General features: G+C 29.5%; 6 protein-coding genes across 6 annotated transcripts; 2 read left to right on the plus strand and 4 right to left on the minus strand.

Moving 5' to 3' along the window:
* Positions 1-3,842: 3,842 nt before the first annotated feature.
* GO595_003154 (Clan CA, family C19, ubiquitin hydrolase-like cysteine peptidase) lies at positions 3,843-7,526 on the minus strand (the record flags this gene model as incomplete). The annotated part of the gene is made up of 1 exon (XM_067916143.1): positions 3,843-7,526. One exon carries the CDS (start codon positions 7,524-7,526, stop codon positions 3,843-3,845), a length of 3,684 nt encoding a protein of 1,227 aa, XP_067776955.1.
* Positions 7,527-7,919: 393 nt separating this feature from the next.
* Positions 7,920-9,053, minus strand: GO595_003155 (uncharacterized protein; the record flags this gene model as incomplete). The annotated part of the gene is made up of 1 exon (XM_067916144.1): positions 7,920-9,053. The coding sequence occupies one exon, from the start codon at positions 9,051-9,053 to the stop codon at positions 7,920-7,922; it is 1,134 nt and encodes a 377-aa protein (XP_067776956.1).
* A 2,396-nt stretch (positions 9,054-11,449) lies between these two features.
* Positions 11,450-13,156, minus strand: GO595_003156 (cleavage and polyadenylation specificity factor subunit 3-II; the record flags this gene model as incomplete). The annotated part of the gene is made up of 1 exon (XM_067916146.1): positions 11,450-13,156. One exon carries the CDS (start codon positions 13,154-13,156, stop codon positions 11,450-11,452), a length of 1,707 nt encoding a protein of 568 aa, XP_067776957.1.
* A 3,162-nt stretch (positions 13,157-16,318) lies between these two features.
* GO595_003157 (iron-containing alcohol dehydrogenase) lies at positions 16,319-17,497 on the plus strand (the record flags this gene model as incomplete). Its single annotated transcript, XM_067916147.1, has 1 exon — positions 16,319-17,497. One exon carries the CDS (start codon positions 16,319-16,321, stop codon positions 17,495-17,497), a length of 1,179 nt encoding a protein of 392 aa, XP_067776958.1.
* A 243-nt stretch (positions 17,498-17,740) lies between these two features.
* Positions 17,741-18,748, plus strand: GO595_003158 (MBL fold metallo-hydrolase; the record flags this gene model as incomplete). The annotated part of the gene is made up of 1 exon (XM_067916148.1): positions 17,741-18,748. One exon carries the CDS (start codon positions 17,741-17,743, stop codon positions 18,746-18,748), a length of 1,008 nt encoding a protein of 335 aa, XP_067776959.1.
* A 606-nt stretch (positions 18,749-19,354) lies between these two features.
* On the minus strand, positions 19,355-21,943 carry GO595_003159 (myotubularin-related protein 8; the record flags this gene model as incomplete). Its single annotated transcript, XM_067916149.1, has 1 exon — positions 19,355-21,943. One exon carries the CDS (start codon positions 21,941-21,943, stop codon positions 19,355-19,357), a length of 2,589 nt encoding a protein of 862 aa, XP_067776960.1.
* Positions 21,944-23,322: the final 1,379 nt, after the last annotated feature.

Raw genomic sequence — 23,322 nt, forward strand, 5'->3', positions numbered from 1 at the left:
TTATTGAAAAATTATCAATCATGTCGATAATTTATTCATAATTTCAATTGTTTTTTTATTATTATAAGATGTATACATCAACATATACTAAGTTTAATCATTTTTGCTTTTAACTTTTGGAATTTTTTTTTAATTAATAAATCTCAGAAAATATTTTTTTCTTTTCAGCAAACGCAAAAGACCACAGCAACAAAATATGTTTGTCCAATTTTAATTTGATAATCTTACAATGGTCAAAACTTTTTAACTTTTTATTGAAGGGTTTTTTTAAAATATTATGAATACTCAAAGTTATATATTGATTTTGAATTCGATGGCATTTTTATGAAAAAAATCTTGAATATTTTATTCATGTCTTTATATGAATAAATATCATATAAAAACTACAATGACATTTGATCATCTTTTAGTAAAACAATTTCCAGAATACTTATTTATGAAAAAGTGAGAATCATGTTTATATAATCATCAATATCTTAAATTAATTCAAAACCATCAAGATAATCTTTGAATGAATATAAATATATAAAGTTTTCTATATACAGAAATCATGATAGAAGGTGTAAAAATGCCTATTATCACGAATATTTAATATATAAAAATTTTATTCTGATAGTTAAATAGAAACGTTTTGTTAATGCGAAATGGTATCCAAACAGATTTAACATCACATGAACACATGAAGTCAGATGTGATTTGACGATGAGGTGTCAGAAAAGTCGATCCCAAGTGTCAAATTTGCCCTTTCTCCAGCGAACGTCACTGCCGAAATTTGATAGACGATGTGCAATGAACTCATTTGCATTGAATATTTCTGGCAAGAGACAAAATTTCTATGCAGATCACTGAAAAAGCGTTACACTTTTGCGACACAAAAGTTTTGTGGTTTTATTCAGCGGTTTTTTATAATGGCATTTTTTCAGTTCATCATCGAACGTTTATTCTCGTTTTTAATTCTTCGTAACCTATGAATTACAATTCGAAACATAAACACATTTTCTAAATTACAATTCGGAACATAAAAACATTTTATAAATTACAATTCGAAACATTAAAACATTTTCTAAATTACAATTCGGAACATAAAAACATTTTCTAAATTATAATTCGGAACATTAAAACATTTTCTAAATTACAATTCGGAACATAAAAACATTTTCTAAATTATAATTCGGAACATTAAAACATTTTCTAAATTACAATTCGGAACATTAAAACATTTTCTAAATTATAATTCGGAACATTAAAACATTTTCTAAATTACAATTCGGAACATAAAAACATTTTCTAAATTATAATTCGGAACATTAAAACATTTTCTAAATTACAATTCGGAACATAAAAACATTTTCTAAATTATAATTCGGAACATAAAAACATTTTCTAAATTATAATTCGGAACATAAAAACATTTTCTAAATTACAATTCGGAACATAAAAACATTTTCTAAATTATAATTCGGAACACAAAAACATTTTCTAAATTACAATTCGGAACATAAAAACATTTTCTAAATTATAATTCGGAACATAAAAACATTTTCTAAATTACAATTCGGAACATTAAAACATTTTCTAAATTACAATTCGGAACATAAAAACATTTTCTAAATTATAATTCGGAACACAAAAACATTTTCTAAATTATAATTCGGAACATAAAAACATTTTCTAAATTATAATTCGGAACACAAAAACATTTTCTAAATTATAATTCGGAACATTAAAACATTTTCTAAATTACAATTCGGAACATAAAAACATTTTCTAAATTACAATTCGGAACATTAAAACATTTTCTAAATTACAATTCGAAACATTAAAACATTTTCTAAATTATAATTCGGAACACAAAAACATTTTCTAAATTATAATTCGGAACACAAAAACATTTTCTAAATTACAATTCGGAACATAAAAACATTTTCTAAATTATAATTCGGAACACAAAAACATTTTCTAAATTATAATTCGGAACATAAAAACATTTTCTAAATTATAATTCGGAACATTAAAACATTTTCTAAATTATAATTCGGAACATAAAAACATTTTCTAAATTATAATTCGGAACATAAAAACATTTTCTAAATTACAATTCGGAACATTAAAACATTTTCTAAATTACAATTCGGAACATAAAAACATTTTCTAAATTATAATTCGGAACATTAAAACATTTTCTAAATTACAATTCGGAACATAAAAACATTTTCTAAATTATAATTCGGAACATTAAAACATTTTCTAAATTACAATTCGGAACATAAAAACATTTTCTAAATTATAATTCGGAACATTAAAACATTTTCTAAATTACAATTCGGAACATAAAAACATTTTCTAAATTATAATTCGGAACATAAAAACATTTTCTAAATTATAATTCGGAACATAAAAACATTTTCTAAATTATAATTCGGAACATAAAAACATTTTCTAAATTATAATTCGGAACATAAAAACATTTTCTAAATTATAATTCGGAACATTAAAACATTTTCTAAATTATAATTCGGAACATAAAAACATTTTCTAAATTACAATTCGGAACATAAAAACATTTTCTAAATTACAATTCGGAACACAAAAACATTTTCTAAATTATAATTCGGAACATTAAAACATTTTCTAAATTATAATTCGGAACATTAAAACATTTTCTAAATTATAATTCGGAACATTAAAACATTTTCTAAATTACAATTCGGAACATTAAAACATTTTCTAAATTATAATTCGAAACATAAAAACATTTTCTAAATTACAATTCGGAACATTAAAACATTTTCTAAATTATAATTCGGAACATAAAAACATTTTCTAAATTATAATTCGGAACATAAAAACATTTTCTAAATTATAATTCGGAACATAAAAACATTTTCTAAATTATAATTCGGAACATTAAAACATTTTCTAAATTATAATTCGGAACATAAAAACATTTTCTAAATTATAATTCGGAACATAAAAACATTTTCTAAATTATAATTCGGAACATAAAAACATTTTCTAAATTATAATTCGGAACATTAAAACATTTTCTAAATTATAATTCGAAACATTAAAACATTTTCTAAATTATAATTCGGAACATTAAAACATTTTCTAAATTATAATTCGGAACATTAAAACATTTTCTAAATTATAATTCGGAACATTAAAACATTTTCTAAATTACAATTCGGAACATAAAAACATTTTCTAAATTATAATTCGGAACATTAAAACATTTTCTAAATTACAATTCGGAACATAAAAACATTTTCTAAATTATAATTCGAAACATAAAAACATTTTCTAAATTATAATTCGGAACATAAAAACATTTTCTAAATTACAATTCGGAACATAAAAACATTTTCTAAATTATAATTCGGAACATAAAAACATTTTCTAAATTATAATTCGGAACATTAAAACATTTTCTAAATTATAATTCGGAACATTAAAACATTTTCTAAATTACAATTCGGAACATAAAAACATTTTCTAAATTATAATTCGGAACATTAAAACATTTTCTAAATTACAATTCGGAACATAAAAACATTTTCTAAATTATAATTCGGAACATTAAAACATTTTCTAAATTACAATTCGGAACATAAAAACATTTTCTAAATTACAATTCGGAACATTAAAACATTTTCTAAATTACAATTCGAAACATAAAAACATTTTCTAAATTACAATTCGGAACATAAAAACATTTTCTAAATTATAATTCGGAACATAAAAACATTTTCTAAATTATAATTCGAAGCATTAAAACATTTTCTAAATTACAATTCGAAACGCAAAAACATTTTTTGAAAAATGTTCGTTTTTTATTTATTTTAATTGTATATTTTAACTGATTGGTCATTATCGATATACGATGAGTAATACGAGTAAGAGCTTTTCTTCTTTTCCATTGGGTGTTCAATTATCAAAACTTTATCTTTTTCGTAATGTTCGAATGCGATTTGGTCGTTCTTCAAGAAGTCCTTTGATGTTGTTTCAGCGTCACCGAACATCAGACGACATTTCTTTATCCATTGCGCGTTATCATAAATTGCGGACAATCTCTCGAATATTTGCTTTGTAGTTTCGTCCTTTTTGATTACGAAGTAGAATGGGTCATAATCCTTTAATGTACGAGACGAAGTTAAAGAACAATGTGAAACTTTGACGAGAACTTCATTTTCTTCATTAATATTTTGTTGTTCTTCAGTTATTATATCGAATCTAATTTGTACGGAAGTGAATTTTTTAATTATATCATCATTTTTATATTCATTTTGATAAAAGTTATTTGAACCTATTTTAGAAATTCGATATTTATCATCTTTTGTTATTAAATTCTTAGATATTAAATCATTAATAATATCATTAATTGTCATATCATTTAAATAATATATTTGATATTTCTCTACAATTGGAATTTGTCGACAAATTGATATAATTATACCATTTAATTGATTAATAATTTCTTCATCAACATTCTTAATGAAATAATAAAATATCTTTTGATTGTTCTTAGTTTTTGGTGAATTAAATTCATTTCGTACTACACCTGTTTTAGATAATGTTACAATTGGTTTAGTATCAGGTCCTTCGCCATCTAATGCTCGTTTATATAATAACAATGTATCAGTCTCAATATTATAATCAATATCTAATGCAATAGCTATAAATTTCTTTAAGTTAATTAATGTCGTATCTCTTGGAAATGAGACTTTTTTAATTGGATGTTGTCGATCGAAATAATTATAACATGTAACAACTTGTGAATCTTTTTTAGAGAGATATTTATCAACTGTTTTAGGTGAACTAGACATAACATTAGAATAATCTAAGATATCTTCTTGAGGTTCATTACTTTCATTTAATTCGAATTCTGGTATAATTTCTTTGATATTTTGTTTAGTGATGAAATTATAATTACATTGTATTGTACTTGTTTTAGGATCTTTTGGATCTAATTGAAAGATTAATATGATTTTATCTTCACGTATATAATCATCAAAATCTGTTTTATGTATATATCTATTCGAATCTGTAAATATTAAAAAGTTTACATCTTCATTTATATTAAGTTTAGCTTTAACTATTGGTATTAACTTTGAATAATGTTCACCATATTTTAATAAAGTACTACCAATATATTGTAATGGATAATCTAATGTAGAATCAAAATATTCTAAGAAAACTATAGTTTGTTTTGTAGGTGAATAATCTTCATCTTTATCTTTCTTTTGTAAAAACAAATCATATGAAAAGAATATTTCATCATCATATTCTATTGGTTGATAAGGGACATAACCATTTGTACTAAATAATTTCCAAAGTCGAAATTCTTCTACATCAAGTTTATATTCTTCTGCGATCTTATGATATAATTCTTTTTGTGTAGTTTTAGCTTCAACTTTAAATGGCTTTGCAAGTTTATCATATACAAATTTACTCTTATTATTAACTAAATTAGCAATTATTGATTTTTCATCATATATTTTAATTTCTTTTGTTGCAAATTCAAATGGTTTAATTTCAGTAACTTTGTTATCTTCATTATTCTTTGTGTCATCATCATCTTTAGTCTTTGTTGGTTTTTGATCACCTTTTTCAACATAATCTTTTAAGTATTGTGGAATTTCATCTTCACTTACAGGTTTATAAATATTTTCTGCATCATCTCTTCTAACATAAATTAATAAATATCCATTATAACTTTTCTCGGAAGAAGTATAAGAAGAACTTGATACACCACCAAAGTTATCTTCAATTGCATCTTCTTTCTTAGCTTTAGTTACTGTACTATCATTAAATTTATACCATTGTGGATCAGTTGAAGTTCTTAAAAATGCATAATAATGTCCACCACGTACAGATCCATGATGTACTAATACGCCATAAAGATCATATACCCATGACTTAGTATGGTCTGCATCTTTAGCTAAGTATGGATCCAAGTCAATACTTTCCGGAAATTCAAATCGTGAATTAATCTTTGTCATTGTATCATAGACATAATCATATTCAAATCGGCCTAAATGTAATTGTAATACTTTCGGAAACTCAATGAATTCTGTGCCAAGTTTCGCATCTTGTTTACCATATTCATCTGTAGAATATTGATTAGCTCCTTCAAGGATTTCGACTTCTGTAAATTTGTTAAATGATTCAATCAAATTTGGTGTGTTCTTAACAACCATTGATAAGTCATAAAATGGTTCAATTCGTGAACTTTCATAATCAACATTAATACATCGTACAAATGATCGATATGTCCCTTTAAATAGATTAGGAATACTTCCATCTATTTTCGTTCCTTTCATTTTGTTCTCAAGATTATCTAATAATACTCGGCAAAACTCTTGAACATCATGTTGAATAAATGTTAAATGTGTATTCCATCCAAATGACGTAGTTAATTCTTTGGTAGAACATGCGCTAGTTCCTAATTGCATCTTGGCAAATAACCGTTGCAATGCTAATGGAATATTCTTCTTGATATCGTCGTCGACGTTAACTTGCATTTGATACACTAACCGTCGGAACGCTGGTAAGTGGAAAAGTGCCTCCAACATCGAATTCATATAACATGTCGCTCCTTGGTTGTATAAACCAACATAGCCAGTCTCCTTTTTGGAGTCATGGATTTGTGTGCGTGTGACAGAGCCAGAGGTATAATTACCATAGTTAAAACGATGAAAATATGATGGTGAAATATCATCGACTTGGGATGATGCCGTGTTGTATAATTTGTCTTTGGATTTCTTCTTAAGAAATGATTTGCTAACTGCGGCTTTGAATTTGATGGTAATATGCCCAAGAATAACATAATCTGTTTCCTCAGTGAGTACAATATCTTTTGGAAACGTGCCAAAATCAACAATGTCATTGACTTTTTCAATCTGTTGTGATTTCTTGACTTTTTTGTTGAGCTTTTGATCAACATTTAGAAGCTTCATTTGGAAGAACATTTCGAATGGACGACGGACTTTAATAAATTTGACTTTTGGATGGAAATTATTAGTTTTTGAATCTTTGGTTATTATGACGACATAATTACCATATGTACCAAGTTGACATGGTTTGCTTTCATTGTCACCATCGTGGTATTCTGCATATCCGAGTTCAAACTTCTCTTCAAATAATTTTGTATCATCATACTCATTCTTCATAATCTTATATTCAATAACAAGAGAGTCATTTATAATCCAACCTGGCTCACTCATGAGAGTCGAAACAGATATTGGAGAATCAACACTCATCGAAAAAAAATTATCTTCACACAATATTATATACTTTGAAATTGCTTGAGGTGGAACCTCTGGGTTAGCGTTGCGTACTTTTAGCTCTACTCTTCCTTCATAAGGTTCAAACGATTGAAAGACAATAGAATGACCTCCTTCAGCAAAAATTGTGATTTTACCACCTCCAGGTTCTTTAACATTTTCTTGAGCAGAGTTTGCTTCTTTAAAATTACTGATTTTCCATTTCCCACTTGTGTATTCTCTTTCGAAAGAATTCTTCATTTGTTTGAGCCAACTAAATTTGAATTAAATTTGAATGACTATGTCAAACGATCAACCAACGTGTCAAACTGATCAATTTCAGATGGCATTTCATCATTGAAAAAAAAGAAATTTCAGCCAAAAGTAAATTTGTAAAAAAGTGAAAAAATATTTTCCAAACGTCATGTGCGATCATATTAAATTCAAAAAGTTAATGATGTAATCAAAATTAGAAGCTTCTAACATCTACGATTCATTACCAAAAACAAATGTTTAGTTTTCTATTTTCATATCAAAAGCATTTGTGTAGAAAACTTTGAAATTTCATTTATCATTTGAACAAAATTAATTTTCAAGTTTTTTTACTTATATTAAAATAAAGAATTCATGACATCGGAACGTTCTTAATGTGTATCAGGATGTGAGTAATCTTTTTTTTGGTATCATTTCTTCAAAATAAGTTTGATTAAGATAATCATTAAGTTCGATTTCATTTGCGAAATATTTAAGTTGCTGTGCATATAGCTTTCGAATTTCATTGCTCATTTCATGGTTGTAAAAGAATCTTAAAAATCTTTTTTTGTTACCAAAACATTGAGCAAATTGATGAAATGATTGTACAAATGTAGGAACATTCCGAAGCATTTTAGCGCATTTATAAAGAAGTCGATGCTCGCTTGGGTCAACCAAAGGCGCAATCTCGACAAGCACTTTTGCGGCGGTTTCAGGGAAATTTTTAATAGCTTCTGTGAAAGCTGAGAAAAACTGCCCAAATTCAGAGAAACTCACCATTTGAGAGAAGCAAGAAAGTGCACTTACTGTTGTTTTAGGATCATGTAAAAGTCCTATATATGTGTCTGTCATATGTGGTGTGATATAGCCAAAAACTGAAGCAGCTGCATTGCGAACTAGATCTGATTCATCATGTGCACCTGCATTTAAAATTGGTTCAATGATATGATCTCGAAATGTACATGTCACAAGTGAATTAATTACTTTGACACGAACTAGTGGATCGGAATCAGAAGCTAATGTTTGAAATTGGTTAATAATCCGATAGTTTTTACGTACAAGTGTAATGATTGCAACTGATAGAACTCTTAGTTTGACGACTTCTGATGTTGAGTATTTGAATATCGCTTCAACTAAGATATCATCACGAAAACGTGAAGAGATTGAAGAAACTGAGTCACAATAGAGATCTAAGAACTTTTCTTCTTCTCCATCTGAAGAATTTAAGTATGTGGTTATTATTGAATCTAAAATTTCGTTCTTAATTTGGTCTAACATTTCTTCTCCTAAATTATCAATAATAATTTTGATAAGATCAGGGATCCCATTAAGGGATTCAAGCTCATGATTTAAAATTGATTTTTTCATATTAGGAATCAAAACAGTCGACACCATGTTATCCTGAATAAATTTCTCTGCAGAAATATCTTGATGAAGAAATGGCAAACATAAGCTCGAAAGTGTGGACGTAGGGTCGCTCATCTGTGAAATTAAGAAAGCAGGAGAGGGAGAAAAGTTGGGGCTCACGGAATCCATTTCAATGTCCAATTTACACACAAAAATCATTTTTCATTCAAAATTCTGTGGCCATAACCATTTTAAAAACTAGAAATATTCTTGTAAAACCGAATCAAAACATATTTCTTTTTGGTGTTTAGATTTTATATATCATTTGAAATATTACTTGAAAAAATTTCATGGGAATACGCTGTATTTAATTGATTACGACGAAAATAATTTTCCGGTATGGCTGACGTTCCTTTATCCTTTGAAAATTTCAATGATGACATTTTTGCTATGAATGTAAAGCAACTCAAAATTTCGTTATCGTATGGTCGCAGAGAACCTTTTGAATTTTTGAATGACGAATGAAATTTTGGACAGAATCGAAAATTTGGCAAAATGACATTTAATCCAAAGAAATTCAAGAAAACAACAATTTTTACAAAAAGAGATGGCTACAATTTTTCCTCGGCTGAATTTTGATCTGCCTTGTCACTCGCATCAACGCTCTCAATGATAGCTTTGATTTCATCTGTATCATTCATATCTGAAAGTTCGCCTATATCATGTGCACTGTTTTCATCTAAGGCATCATCAATGGTTGGCGTATCTCCAGAATATCTTTGCTGGCCATCATCATTATTCCTTTTTGGAAATATAAGAAATGGTCGATACACATAGTTTCTTGCGCTTTCAGCTGTGACAAGTCCGAGCCTACTGAAGTTGCAACAACAAAAAATTTTTTCAATTTTTGTAAAACTTGATAATGATGGAATCAATATCTTCAAAATTCCAAAACGATACAAGTACCCAACAGCAATACCAGATATGTTTCTATACAATGCCATGTTAGGAAAAAGAATCGAAATAATTAAGAATATTACCCATGGATATAATAATGAAGGCATCAAAAATAAGCCAAAAAAAGATTTTTCGTTTCCAGGTCGTGGCGCATCGATAATGATTAGCGCGATAAGTACTCCTGAAAAACCAATTGAATTTGATTGATATTCAGAAGATAATTCAAAAACATTTGAAGCAACTGCAGCTAAGGTATGAAATACGCTTGTAAAAAGTGCAAATATGATAATATGATAATAAAATGAAATTGTTCCTAATGATGATTCTAATGAGATTCCCGTTGCAATTAGTGTGACCATATTTACAACTAGCTGTAAAATATCTGTGTGTATGAATACTGATGTTATTAGTCTCCATAATTCACCATCCATTATTTTTTCTGGACATAGTGTTAATTTTGTTTTTATTTTGGAATCTAGGAAAGAGCGATTCATAAAGAAGATAAGAATTATTATGAAAACTACTGATTTTGTTCCGAAATGGATGGAACCCAGTAATTGAACCATGTATGCTTTTTTCACATAACATGTCGTTGATCCCAAAATCTCACCAACAAAAAATTAAAATTTTTCATTTTCTGCAAATTTTCAAACTATTAGGCCTAATCGCTTGAACAAGACGGTATGAAGCAGAGGTTACTTCACGGTATTTGGATTAAAGGAATGATCTTGATAATGTATCATTAATTTAAGCTCAAATCCATCAACTTACACAACAAAGATCTTCACGATTTCCTAACGCTATCTGTGTTACTGAAATAACACGTGTGATAAGCATCATTGATGTTGATCAAAGTTAATCAAGTTATAGGGTTAACAATAATCATTAATTACATGTGTTTTAATATATTTCATATGCTTATGATTATATAAAATATTTAAATTACTTTGTTGTTGATGAAATAATAAAAAATCAATTCAATCTGTTAAATTATCATTTGCTTTGTTATTTTTTAAAGAATAGATTTGATATTCAAATTTTCTTTTCTCGTCGTATCAAGTTTTTTTAAGTTTTTGAATAGTTTTTTTTATGTTATTAAAATTATCAAGCAAAAACAAATATTTTCAAGATTTCTTTATAGTTCAATAATGTTTATTTTGCTTTCTACACATTATCGATTTAAATGATGTAACCCAACAATTTAAAGTCTTATAATCATTATGAAAATTATCTTGAACCCATAATTTGGAGTTAATGAAGAATTCTTCACGTGGAATACCTGATTCTTTGATAGCTTCTCCAACTGATTCTTCATTTTTATATGCTGCTGCTGTATCAATTAATCTATAATCAGCTTTGATCACTTCGAGAACAGCTTCCTTAAATCCATTGAGATCTGCAACCTGGAAAACGCCGAAATTAAGTAAATGAATCTCAACTCCATTGTTCAACTTCAAAAATAAGTTTTTAATTTAAAATCCTTTTCTGAATTAATTTGTTAATTCTTTAATATTAAATATAATAATATTAATAAATATTTTTTAGTTATACTAAATTTGGAAATAATAAAAACAATTTTTGTTTACTAAAAACATTTTTTAATCTATAAAATTATTTTGGAACATATTTCATTTCAGCATTACGCAGAACTTATCAACGTTTCTTTTTTCCTTTAAATCGAACTCTATCACCAAACCATAATCCGTAAAATCTATTTTAAACTTTTGCAGTGGCAATTCGTCACCATTAAATTCCGAGTTCTCATCGATGAAATTCAAATTCTTTAACACTTTAAACACTTCTTCTTTCGACACGTTCACATTCAATCTTCTTTTCACGTGTATTCTACTAAAAGCAGCGCCGTGTTCATCGGCTGCCTTTTTTAAGCTTTGTATGTTAATTCCCGAATTATTTTCTTGTGCTATAGCACCAGAGAACTTCGAAGGCACTCCGTCGACATTCACAATACAATCTTTATCGACTGCGACTTTGGTCATTTTCATTTCGGGATAATTTTTCGGCTCTTTATTCTTTGCGACGTGCGTAGGAATTTTTAATTCTTTCTTAATCTTATTCGCGAGTTCATTAACCGAATTATTATCGCCATGAATAGTAATAACATTATGAGGCTTTAACCTTTCGATCATCGAAGTAATTTCGAATTGATCAGCATGTGCAGAAAATGATACGCTTGTAACTTGACATTGTATTATAATGTCAATGTCTTTATTATCTTTATTGTTAAGAAATTTAACTCGATTATCATTACCGCGATCAAGTATAGCTCGACCTAATGTACCTTCTCCACAATAACCAGTGAAGATTAACATGTTCTTTTTATCTTTATACCAGTGATGATTGATTAACAAGTCATATGCTTTGCCCGCATTTAACATTCCACTTGTCGCAACCATTACACATGGCCCTTCTAATGGTATTGTGTCATCATATTTAATGACATTAGAATATGCTAATGTCGGCTTCCCATAATCAAAATATCCAGATTGGATGGTAGGATTCATCCAAGTGACTGAACGGCGATATACTTCGGTCGCTTTGGCACCGATGCCGGATGCAAAGTATATCGGAATCTTGCACTCAATGCGCTCCCAATAGTCATTAAGCATGAGACAGACTTCTTGAAGCCTTCCGATCGCAAAGACGGGAATTAACACTTTGCCGCCGCTAAGAACACATTTGTGGACTAATTGGACAAAGTTTCGCTCTCGATTATACATTGGTTCTCGCGTCTTATTTCCATACGTTGACTCGGTAATTAAAACATCGGGAAATAATCGTGGTATCATATGACCGGGTAAGTGATGGTCTGCTGCGGAACTAAAATCACCTGTGTATAAGAAGCTACGGCCTTGAATTGTAACATGAAATGCACATGCTCCTAAAATATGGCCGGCTGGATATGCAACAAAATTGATCCCATTGACATTGACATGTTGATAGAATTCAATGTAATTGATTTTGCTTACACATTTATCAATTTGACTTTGATTATATGGTGGATCGTCTGTAACATTTAAAAAGTCACGCAACATAATGGGTGCAAGCATATATGACGCTGTGGTCATGAAAATTGGTGCTTTACATTTCTTAATCTCAGTAAGCCATGGAAGTGAACCAAGATGATCTGTATGAATATGTGAAATTAAAACTAAGTCAACGTCAGGTTGAGAGTTGGGTAACATGGGGAAACGTTTTGATGGATTTTTGGTTCCAATGTTAACACCACTATCTAGAAGAATTCGTTTACCAGAAATTTCCACAAGAATACAACTCCTACCAACTTCAGAACCTGCTCCATAACAAGTTACACACATGCTAGTTATAGGCTTCCTGTTAACACGGGATGCCTGCTTCATTAGGAGAAATGTGATATGAAATCATACATGCAAAAATAAGTTTTTTATCAAGATCCAACATATGCAAGTGAAACTTCAGTCATAATTATGGCATATCTCTTTTACGTTCAATTTCTTTTTAGTTTTCCTTGGTAAAACCAAAATTAAATATCAATAGGTAAAATGTTTTAGAATTATATTAGTTTATTATTTTCTATTTTTCATATGATCCAAGTACATTCCTTACGTCTTTTTCTTTATTACATAGATTTAAAATTGGCATAATAACATTCATAAGTTCAGTATCAAAGCAATCACCTATCCACGATGTAATTTGGATACCATTTGATGGCTGTAACATAAACGATTCTGGGCTATTATCAACTAAAATGATGTTATTTAAATCTGTTGAAAAAATTGCCAAATCTTTTACAACTATTCCATTAATAATCTTACAATGTTGACGCGTTAATACCCTTGATAAAGGAAATCCAGGGATTAATTTTTCTATTACCGGAATCGCGTATTCCATTATTGAAGCAGTAAAAATGAAAACTTCAAATGCAAACAAAACGTTACTGAAAAAATGATCAAATCCAGGCCTTTTTTGTACGTAAACAGGAACAATATGTTCTCCAAAAGAAAGATCAATTGCAAAATCAAAATAAATTGGCTGTGTGAATGAGGAATGAATTAAAGTTTCATCTAAATCTAAAACTAATGTTTTTTTATTTGTATTTGTTGGAATATATTTTTCTATATCGTAATTATGTTCAGAGTTTTCTTGTGTTTTACATAAATCTTCATTAGGTATTTCCATCTGGTGTTAGACAAGAAAAAATAAAATGTAAACAACGATAGAATCAAACTCAATCATATACTTTTCCTATAATCCCATCTAATTTTCCATTATTAGATTTAAATCAAAGATTAAATCAGGGTTTTACTTAGAATAATATTCAATCATCAAGTGTATCTTAAGGTAGATCGAAATGAAAAAGGGGTGGTCCAATTACGTTTATTAATTATAATTGCCGTTTATTAATTCGTGGAAAATCAAAAAACATTTTGTTTTTCTTATAAAATAGTTTTGAGCAGATGGAAGTCGAAAATTATTAACACATTCTTTATGCGCACTGTGTGTTTTGAGTATAATGAAATTTGTTGAAGTTTTTATATAACTTAAATATATCCCTTCAGCATTACAAAAATATCCATGCTAATTCTCATTGATTATGCTCTACATTTGATCTTACTTATCTTAGTTTTGTTATAATTCTTAGATACATGTTTTAAAAGACTTTTAGTCTATGAAAAATTCAAAGAATATTTTCGAACTTTTTACAAAAAAACTTCAGAGATGGATAATCTATCAAAAGTTGTGAATCAAAAATGAAAATAGTTTATATTATAAATATGTTTGGCGATTCCTTTGATGAAGAATGGGATTATCTTATTGAAACCAACATTACAAACACCAAAAAAGATGAAATCATTTCAGCATCACCAATGAATGTTCATTCATTTGATAATGCGTTTGATAACATGAACTTAATCTTAGATCTGCAAACGATAGGATTCATTCCATCTGAAGAATGGAAAGGTAAACAAATGACATTTCATCATATAGTAATTAATTTCTTTCGAAAGAAAAATAGCTCTAAATGCTTATTTATTTATAAGCTATATAATGCATTAAAATTAACCGAAGCATTTCCAGAGTTTGCTTATATATGTGGTGTATCATGGTGGAATAATTCATTAATTAGAGTTTATCCAACAATATTTGCTAAGCTTTTAGGAATAAAAGCAATTGATGGATCATTATTCCATAAACAAGGAAACTTTACTACACATGGATTTACTGAAGTAGAACCTGCACTTGTAAGGAAAATGATACCTTCATTTGATTTTACCACTGAAAGAATGTTGATGCACACAAAGAAGATATTCGTTCAAGGGTGTTCCGAAAAGGATTTATTGAAATGCAAATGGAGAAGCAATAATAAAGAAATAGTAAATTGATTAACACCATAAATTTGTTTATTTCATCATATTTTTGAAATATATGATTATGATTAATGTGCTGTCTTGAGAAAGCTTGGAATAGATTCTTAAAATAGGATATTGTTATTTCTACAAAAAAAATGAATATTAACAATATCTATTTGTGCTTGAACAATTTAATGATTTACTCTATAATATAAAAGTCATAAAAAACTAGAACTAACATTAATTAACATATAACTATGAAATAATCAAATTTTAATACTAGATCACCTTTTAAATCAACAAGGTAATATTGAGATTTTGATTTATTTTTGTAAAAATAAGAGAAGAAGAATTATAATAATTTTCAAACAAATTAAACACCATGACATAAGATATTCTTAATTTTTTTTTGATCAACATAATAAGCTAAAAAAAATTAAATCCAATTTTATCACTTTTAGCTAACAGTAATATTTTCCCTTAGTTTTGTTGGCTTTATATTTCTAAGTATTAAGAATATTATTCATCATTTGAATTCAATATTGAATCAACATTTACTGAAGTTAATCAAAAAGAAAGCTACTTGTAGAAATATACAAGGCATTGCTTAACGGAAGTAAACTATTAGCAAAATACCGAAACACCAATGGAAATGTAATACCAAGAATTTTTTTTCACTTGAACAGGTGAAACATTCCCTTTTTGAGTAATTTACTTTATTCTATTATGATAAAACATTGAAACTTTTCAATATAAAGTAGGCGTTTTAGATAAGTTTAATTGAGGGAAAACTACCCATAACCGGAAGGTTTGTCGGTGATAAAAATCGGTTTATATCAAATTTTGGGAGAAGAATGGTCGGATCTGCGATCAGAAAAGAAATAGTTTTGTATTTTCATGGCATTGAGATTGTAACTTAAACATTCACATCTAAATAAATATGTAACAAAATATTTTATGAAATTTTCATTAATATTTTTTCTAGTATATTTAAAATTAATCAAAATATTTTAGTATTTTCCATAAATAAAAAATTGAAAGGATTTCTGGAGGATGTAAAATCACGTTCATGTGACCTGATCATTATCAAATTACAAAATGAATCTATTCTCGTCTATATGCGAGTTCCTTTACAGGGTTTATTGTCGTATGTATCAATTTGTCTTGTTTGCAGCGGAACATGTATTAAATTGGAAACCTCCAAAAACAATTGAAGGTCCAAATTCATTACTTCAAGTTCCAAAAATTCTCAAAGAAAAAGGGCTCAAGAAACCATTAATAGTCACAGACAAATTCTTAACCAAGCTTGGCATGTGCAATAAGTTAATTGAAAAACTCAAAGAAGAAAAACTTGATTATGCATATTTTGATGATGTCCAACCAAACCCAATTATCAAAAACATTGAAGATGCAAAAGATGTATATCTTAAGGAAAAATGTGATTCGTTTATTGCTGTTGGCGGAGGTTCATCCATGGATTGTGCCAAACTTGCGGCATGCAGAATTGCGCGACCTCGTACTCCAATCAAAAGGATGTTAGGTGTACTTGGGGTGTTAACTCGTTTACCACCAATCATTGCTGTTCCCACAACAGCAGGCACTGGATCGGAGACCACAATTGCTGCAGTTGTTGCTGATCCAGAGAAAAAAACGAAAGGCTCCGTCATCGATCCTAATCTTCGTCCTCCATATGCGGTTCTTGATCCGTGCTTAACATTAACACTTCCAAAGAATGTCACAGCAGCAACTGGAATGGATGCATTCACACATGCTATTGAAGCTTACATCGGAAGAGGCAATATGGGCAACACAATGAAATACGCAGAAGAAGCAGTTTACTTAATATCAAAGAATCTCGAAAAATGTTATAACGATGGAAATGACATAGATGCAAGAATGAACATGTTACGAGCATCATTTAAAGCAGGTTTAGCATTCACGCAAGCATATGTCGGATATGTACATGCGATTGCTCATACGCTTGGTGGTATATATAATGTCGCTCATGGCTTGGCTAATGCTGTAATTTTACCATACGTTTTGGAATATTATGGTGAAAGTGCACACCAAAGATTGGCTAAACTCGCTGACATCGCTGGTGTTAAAGCTAAAGGAAACAGTAACGAAGAGAAAGCAAATGCTTTCATTGATTATATTAGAGATTTAAACAAGAGAATGGGAATACCAAAGAAATTTGATTTCATTAAGAAAGAAGATGTTTCACTGATTGCAAAAAGATCTTTGGAGGAAGGTAACCCTCTTTACCCTGTTCCAAAGATAATGAATAGAGAAGAATGTGAGTCAATTGTTAAAAATCTTATTGCTTAATAAATACTATCTCTCTTTTTTGTTTGAAAACATTTTGAGCGAACAAACTAAATTAAATATTTGATGAATAATAATAAATTTCTTGCATTTCTATCTGAATATTTTGATCGCATTCTGAAAAAGTGTAATTTTTCATAGTTTTGTAAGTTGGCCCCACAGTATCAATAACCGTCGGAGATAATTTTTCAGATGTTTATCTGAATTTTTCTATTCATACAAATCTTGTTTCACAAAATTTTTTAAATGGAACAAGAAGAAGAAGTCGGCACGCCACAAAATTTACCAACATATAATAAAGATCACCATGGCAATGGGGTATTTGTAAATAGTCCTTTGCCTCCATTTTATCCTCCTGCTCGTTTTGAATCTTTTAAATTTTGGACAGATAAAGGAGATGTAACAGAATCACTTCCAGTTCGTAACCCTACGAATGATTTTGCCAAAAGGGATGTTATCCGTGTTTATTGGCTTGCGCATGCAACATGTTTAATTCAATTTAACGAAATCTTTATCATTACGGATCCAATGTTTAGCAAATATGCTTCACCTATTCCAGGATTTATAAGGCGTCGAACACCCCCACCTTGCGATATAACTGACTTACCACCAATTTCAGTAATTCTTTATTCACATGATCACTATGATCATCTCGATTATTCTTCACTATGTAAACTCCGAGAACGTTTCCCTAAAGTTAAAATATTTGCACCGATTGGAGTATCAAATCTCATTGAAGGTTGGGGCTTCAAAGATATAACTGCTTTTGATTGGCGTCAATATCTTGTTTATAAAGGCATTCGATTTACATGTTTCCCGGCTCGTCATGGAACCAATAGAAAAGGTTATGATGGTAACACAAAGCTTTGGTGTTCATGGATGGTAAATACTGACCAAGTTTCGGTCTACTTCCCTGGTGACACTGCCGTTGGCCCACATTTCCAAGAGATCAAGGAGACAATGGAAAAGCCAATTGATTTGGCATTAATGCCGATAGGGCCGATAGAGCCGTATGCGATGATGCGCACTGTTCATCTTGATGGAAAGGATGCTTACGAAATGTCACGAATATTGGGCTCAAAGCAACATATTGCAATTCATTATGGCACATTTCCACTTGGTATGGATCCAAAGAGACCAGAACTTGATATATTAAGAGAACAATGGACATCAAGCGAAGACTTACATATTCTTAAAGTTGGAGGATATCTCGAATGGAATGGAACAGAATTTGTAGAACCTGCTGAAAATTAAAAATAGATTTTGATTTAAATTTAGTTATAGTTATATTGTTTATTGAAAGTTCCGATACAAAAAATGAAAGTAAAATATAATAAAATTTATAGAAGATTATTATCTGGTTTGAATAGTAAGGATCTTCAGATGAAAATGGAAATATCTTTTTATATATATATTGGAAATCCAACAAGTTTGAATAACATTTTCTCGAGTGTATTTTACCTAATAAATGTTAAATTTTAATAAATTTTTCTGCCCCAAACAATTGGTTTCCCATCCGGCGGATTTTTTTTAACCGATATAGGAAACGATGGCAAAGCAGCAGCCTTAGCGATGAAGTCTATTTTGATGGGAAACATGTGTCTGAAGCGTCATAAATACTCGGCACAAAGCAACATCTCCAATTCCACTACACCATATTTACACTTAGTAGCTCTATGGGTACAAAGAGCTTAACGTCCTTCGTGAGCAATGGGATTCACTCGAGGACAGGCGCATACTCAAATTTTTCATTGTGGAACGGGGCAGACGTCCAAAGATAGAGTTACAAATAATAGTTTATTTATAGTGCCATGCTCACTTGGACTTAATGCATTATATACAATCAATAAAGTATACACATTAGTCGCTTTCACTCGCTGAGGTGTCGGTTTCGTACTCCGAGACAACGGTTTCATAGGAACCGCTGCTCGAGTCACTTTTGTTATCGGCTTTACCACTTTTGGTGTTTGTATCGGTTTCGGTTTGAGTTTCGGTATCTGTTTCAGTGCTTTGTTCGGATTTAACACTTTCGCTGGTGTCGCTACGACTATCGCTTGTCTCTGTGTTTGCTTCGGACTTGTCGCTGGCTTTTTCAGGTGTCCTTTCTGTTTCGCTTGCTTCGCTTGTTTCAGTTTCAGTGCTTTCATACTTTGCGACTTTTTTGGTTTTGTTTAATTCGGCCGCCTTTTCACTTGCTTTTTGTTCAACTGCTTTTTCGCTTTCGCTTGTCTCTGTTTCTGTTTCACTGCTTTCATAGTCTGAGATTTTGTTTTCTTTTCCGATCTCATTTAAATTACTTTCAATATGTTTAATATCTTTTTCGCTTTCACTTGTTTCTGTTTCTGTTTCACTGCTTTCAGACTTCACGACTTTGTCTTCATTGTGTTTGGCTTTCTGTTCAGTTTTGGCTTCAACTTCATTTTCGCTTTCACTTGTCTCTGTTTCTGTTTCACTGTTTTCAGACTTCACAACTTTGTTGGGCTTCTCACTTTTAGTTTTGATTTTATCGTTATCGCTTTCACTTGCATTTGATTTGTTATCATCTTTTTCGATTTCTTTATCGCTTTCACTCGTTTCTGTTTCTGTTTCAGTGCTTGTGCTGTATTTAGTTTCGATTTTCTCTTCAGCAGTCTCAGCAGTCTTTTTGTTCTTGGTTTCGATTTCTTTATCGCTTTCACTTGTTTCTGTTTCTGTTTCAGTGCTTGTGCTGTATTTAGTTTCGATTTTCTCTTCAGCAGCTTCAACTGTTTCTTTTTCTTTATCATTTTCATTATCTGTTTTTGTGCTTATAGAATCATTATCACTTTCTATAATTTTCTTTGGCTTCTTCTTATTCATTTTAATTTTTACATTTGTTTTCTTTTTCTTTTTACTTTTGATTTCTATTTTCACATGATCACTTGATTTATTATCTGATTCAGCATCAATTCCTTCTTTATCATTTGTAACATTTTCGACTTCATTTGATTTTTCAGGTATTTTCTTATTCTTCTTATCGTTACCTTTTGTAATTTTCTTCGTTTTGTTTCCGTTTTTCTTTCTTTTTGTATGTTTCCTTTTCTTCTTCTTAAGTCCTAAGTCTGGATAATTCGGTGTTTCTGGTATTTCTTGATACACGGGCAGTATTGAAGATCCTCCAAATATTGGCATTCCAGTCATTTGTATTAATAACTCATAATATTCGGGATCATCTTTTAACATACCTTGAACTTGAGGTTTGAAATCATTGTTAATAAATTTTTCACGAAAGTTATCATCATCAAAACATGACCAAAGTGATGGTGCTCTCGGAATTTTGTTTCGTTCTTTATGTGTATTAATTACAAAATCACCATAAAGTTGAGAATATGAATGGAAGCCTAAAAATGATAAAAGTTTTTCATTAAATTCAAATTCGTTTGGATATACATTCATGATTTGAAATGTCGCGTCAAGAAATTGTGGAAATATAGGTGATGCTTCATCAATCTTTGAATGTGGTGCATGACAACAACGAAGATGAAACATATGTCCGGTATCAATCCAATCTTTTTGGATCAATTCTCGAAATCCTTTAAAGGTACGTGAATATGGATCTAAAAGAATTTGGATTAATGATGATACTTGTGATGTCCGATCCCATCCATCACTACAATGAACTAATACACTAATGTTTTGAAGAAGTTTTTCAGCACCAATTTTCGATGCTGATATAAGTTGTAAAATTAGGGCACCCCATTTATCGAAGCCTTCTGATTTGAGAAGTTGTTGATAAATCCCTCGAACTTTATGGATGTTTGGAATTCCAAGAAATTCAAATGTAGAATTGTCATAATTTTCTTCTGACTCATATCCGCCACCAGTAAATTGATTTGCTACAGCATTGATCTTTGGTCGGCAATCAAGAATCGCTAATTTCCTGCCATCAATTAATGCTGAAATATACTCTTGGTCAGCTTTCGAGGCTTGCTTTAAAAAGCCACTTAGAGGTTGCGATGATCGTAATAATGGACATTTATTTTCTGGATAAATGTATGTGAGGATTGGAATCCTTTCCCGAGAGCGATACTGAGAACATGTTACTATGGTTTCCTTTTTAATAGATTTCGGAATAAGCATGTACTCTGGATATGTAGGTGAAAAATCATTTTTGATTAATTTATATCCTGATTGATTCTTCAAACGTTTCAACCAAGACTTGTCTGTCGACCATTCCTTTTCAGGGAAATTATATATGTTTTGAAGGTGATGGAAAAGTGCTGATATAAATGTATTTCGAGACGATTTTTTTGAGTCAAATGGTATATCTAAAATAAAACTCGAAGAAAGATAGAGTGATACTCCATAGAATCCCATTCTTTTTTTACCGCCAGTTTTTTTATAGTCAACAATTGTTTTATAAGGGATCATATAATCTTCGTCCGATTTGAACTCGTCTTCGTATACAAATCTAAGTGCCCAATTTGTCATAAAAATGTATATTTTTTCGTCATATTTATTAAGAAAGTGATAACAAAAATTTTTATCTAAAATTTCTCCTTTATAAAGTGTAACATGATCATTAAAAAGCTCCATGTGCTTTTGAATTTTGCGATTTTTTGTTTTTGGCTCGCTATCCGTTGAGCTTTTCTCCATCTATGGTTTTCAATTCACTTTTTGGTTCATTCAAAATTTGAATTCGTTGTCTGATGGTTGAAAAAATGATCATGCAGTTTAATGAATAACCAATGCATTAGTATCGAATGATACTCAAAATATAATGCGCCTTAAGCATGGCCTTCAAAAAGGAATGGAAATTATTAATGAAATATCCATTTGAAATAATCAGATCAGATTAAAAAAAAAATGATCAATATATATATTATTCTTATTATATATAAATATCCAAGAAGATGTTATTTATATATGTTTTAGAAATCTTATAATATATGTAGTTATTAAATATTAAATTAAAAAAAAATTTTACGAAAAGGACAAAATTAATTAAATCAAGATTTCAATGGTAAATTAGTTTTTGCGTTTATCTTCTTCTTAAAAAGGTCAAAATGGTTTTGATAATATTTTTCTTCAAAACTATTTTTATACCAAAAAAAGTTTATTACAAATGACTTCAAAACCACAACAATCACGTAATTCTTGTATATTAAAATCAAAACAATTACCAGTATTTGATAAAATTAGTAAGAGACCTATTTCAGATTCTTCAATATATGAATCACCAATTATTGATGATAAACTTAATGAAGAACGTAGTTATTGGCTTACTCAAATTTTAACTGAATACCCACATATACTTGCAATGCGTGAATCATCATTAAAAATATCTGGCGGATTTTCATTTACTCAAATATCACATACACAAACATTCACAGCACAATCAATTCTTGATCGCCATATAATTTTAGAATTAATATATCAATATTTACAAGCAATTGGAATGTATCGAACCGCAGAAATACTTTGTAATGAATCAGGTCATCTATTTCAGAAATGTAATCAACCATGGGACAGAACAGATTTAAGATTACTCGCATCATTAGCAGTAAGTTATCGAGAAGATCCATGGAATGTTCTTCCAGATCAAGGACATCATTGTATTATAGAATATCTTGAAGAAGATTTTTTTTCTTCACCTTATCGTGAAGATCCTAAATCTATTTGGAATGAATACTTTAATAATGAACTTAATTGTGTTTTTAGTGATGCTGAACATCATGATTATCATCATTTAATAGCTGCTTCTTTAAAGCGATTAATTGTTTATCAATGTACATCAAATATACGTCAAATTAATGATGAAGATCAACAATTATTTTTTCTTACGATTCATTCTATTACTTCTGCTGAAC

The sequence above is a fragment of the Histomonas meleagridis genome (genome assembly GCF_020186115.1).
Source record: "Histomonas meleagridis strain 2922-C6/04-10x chromosome Unknown contig_20, whole genome shotgun sequence".
Lineage (NCBI taxonomy): Eukaryota > Parabasalia > Tritrichomonadida > Dientamoebidae > Histomonas > Histomonas meleagridis.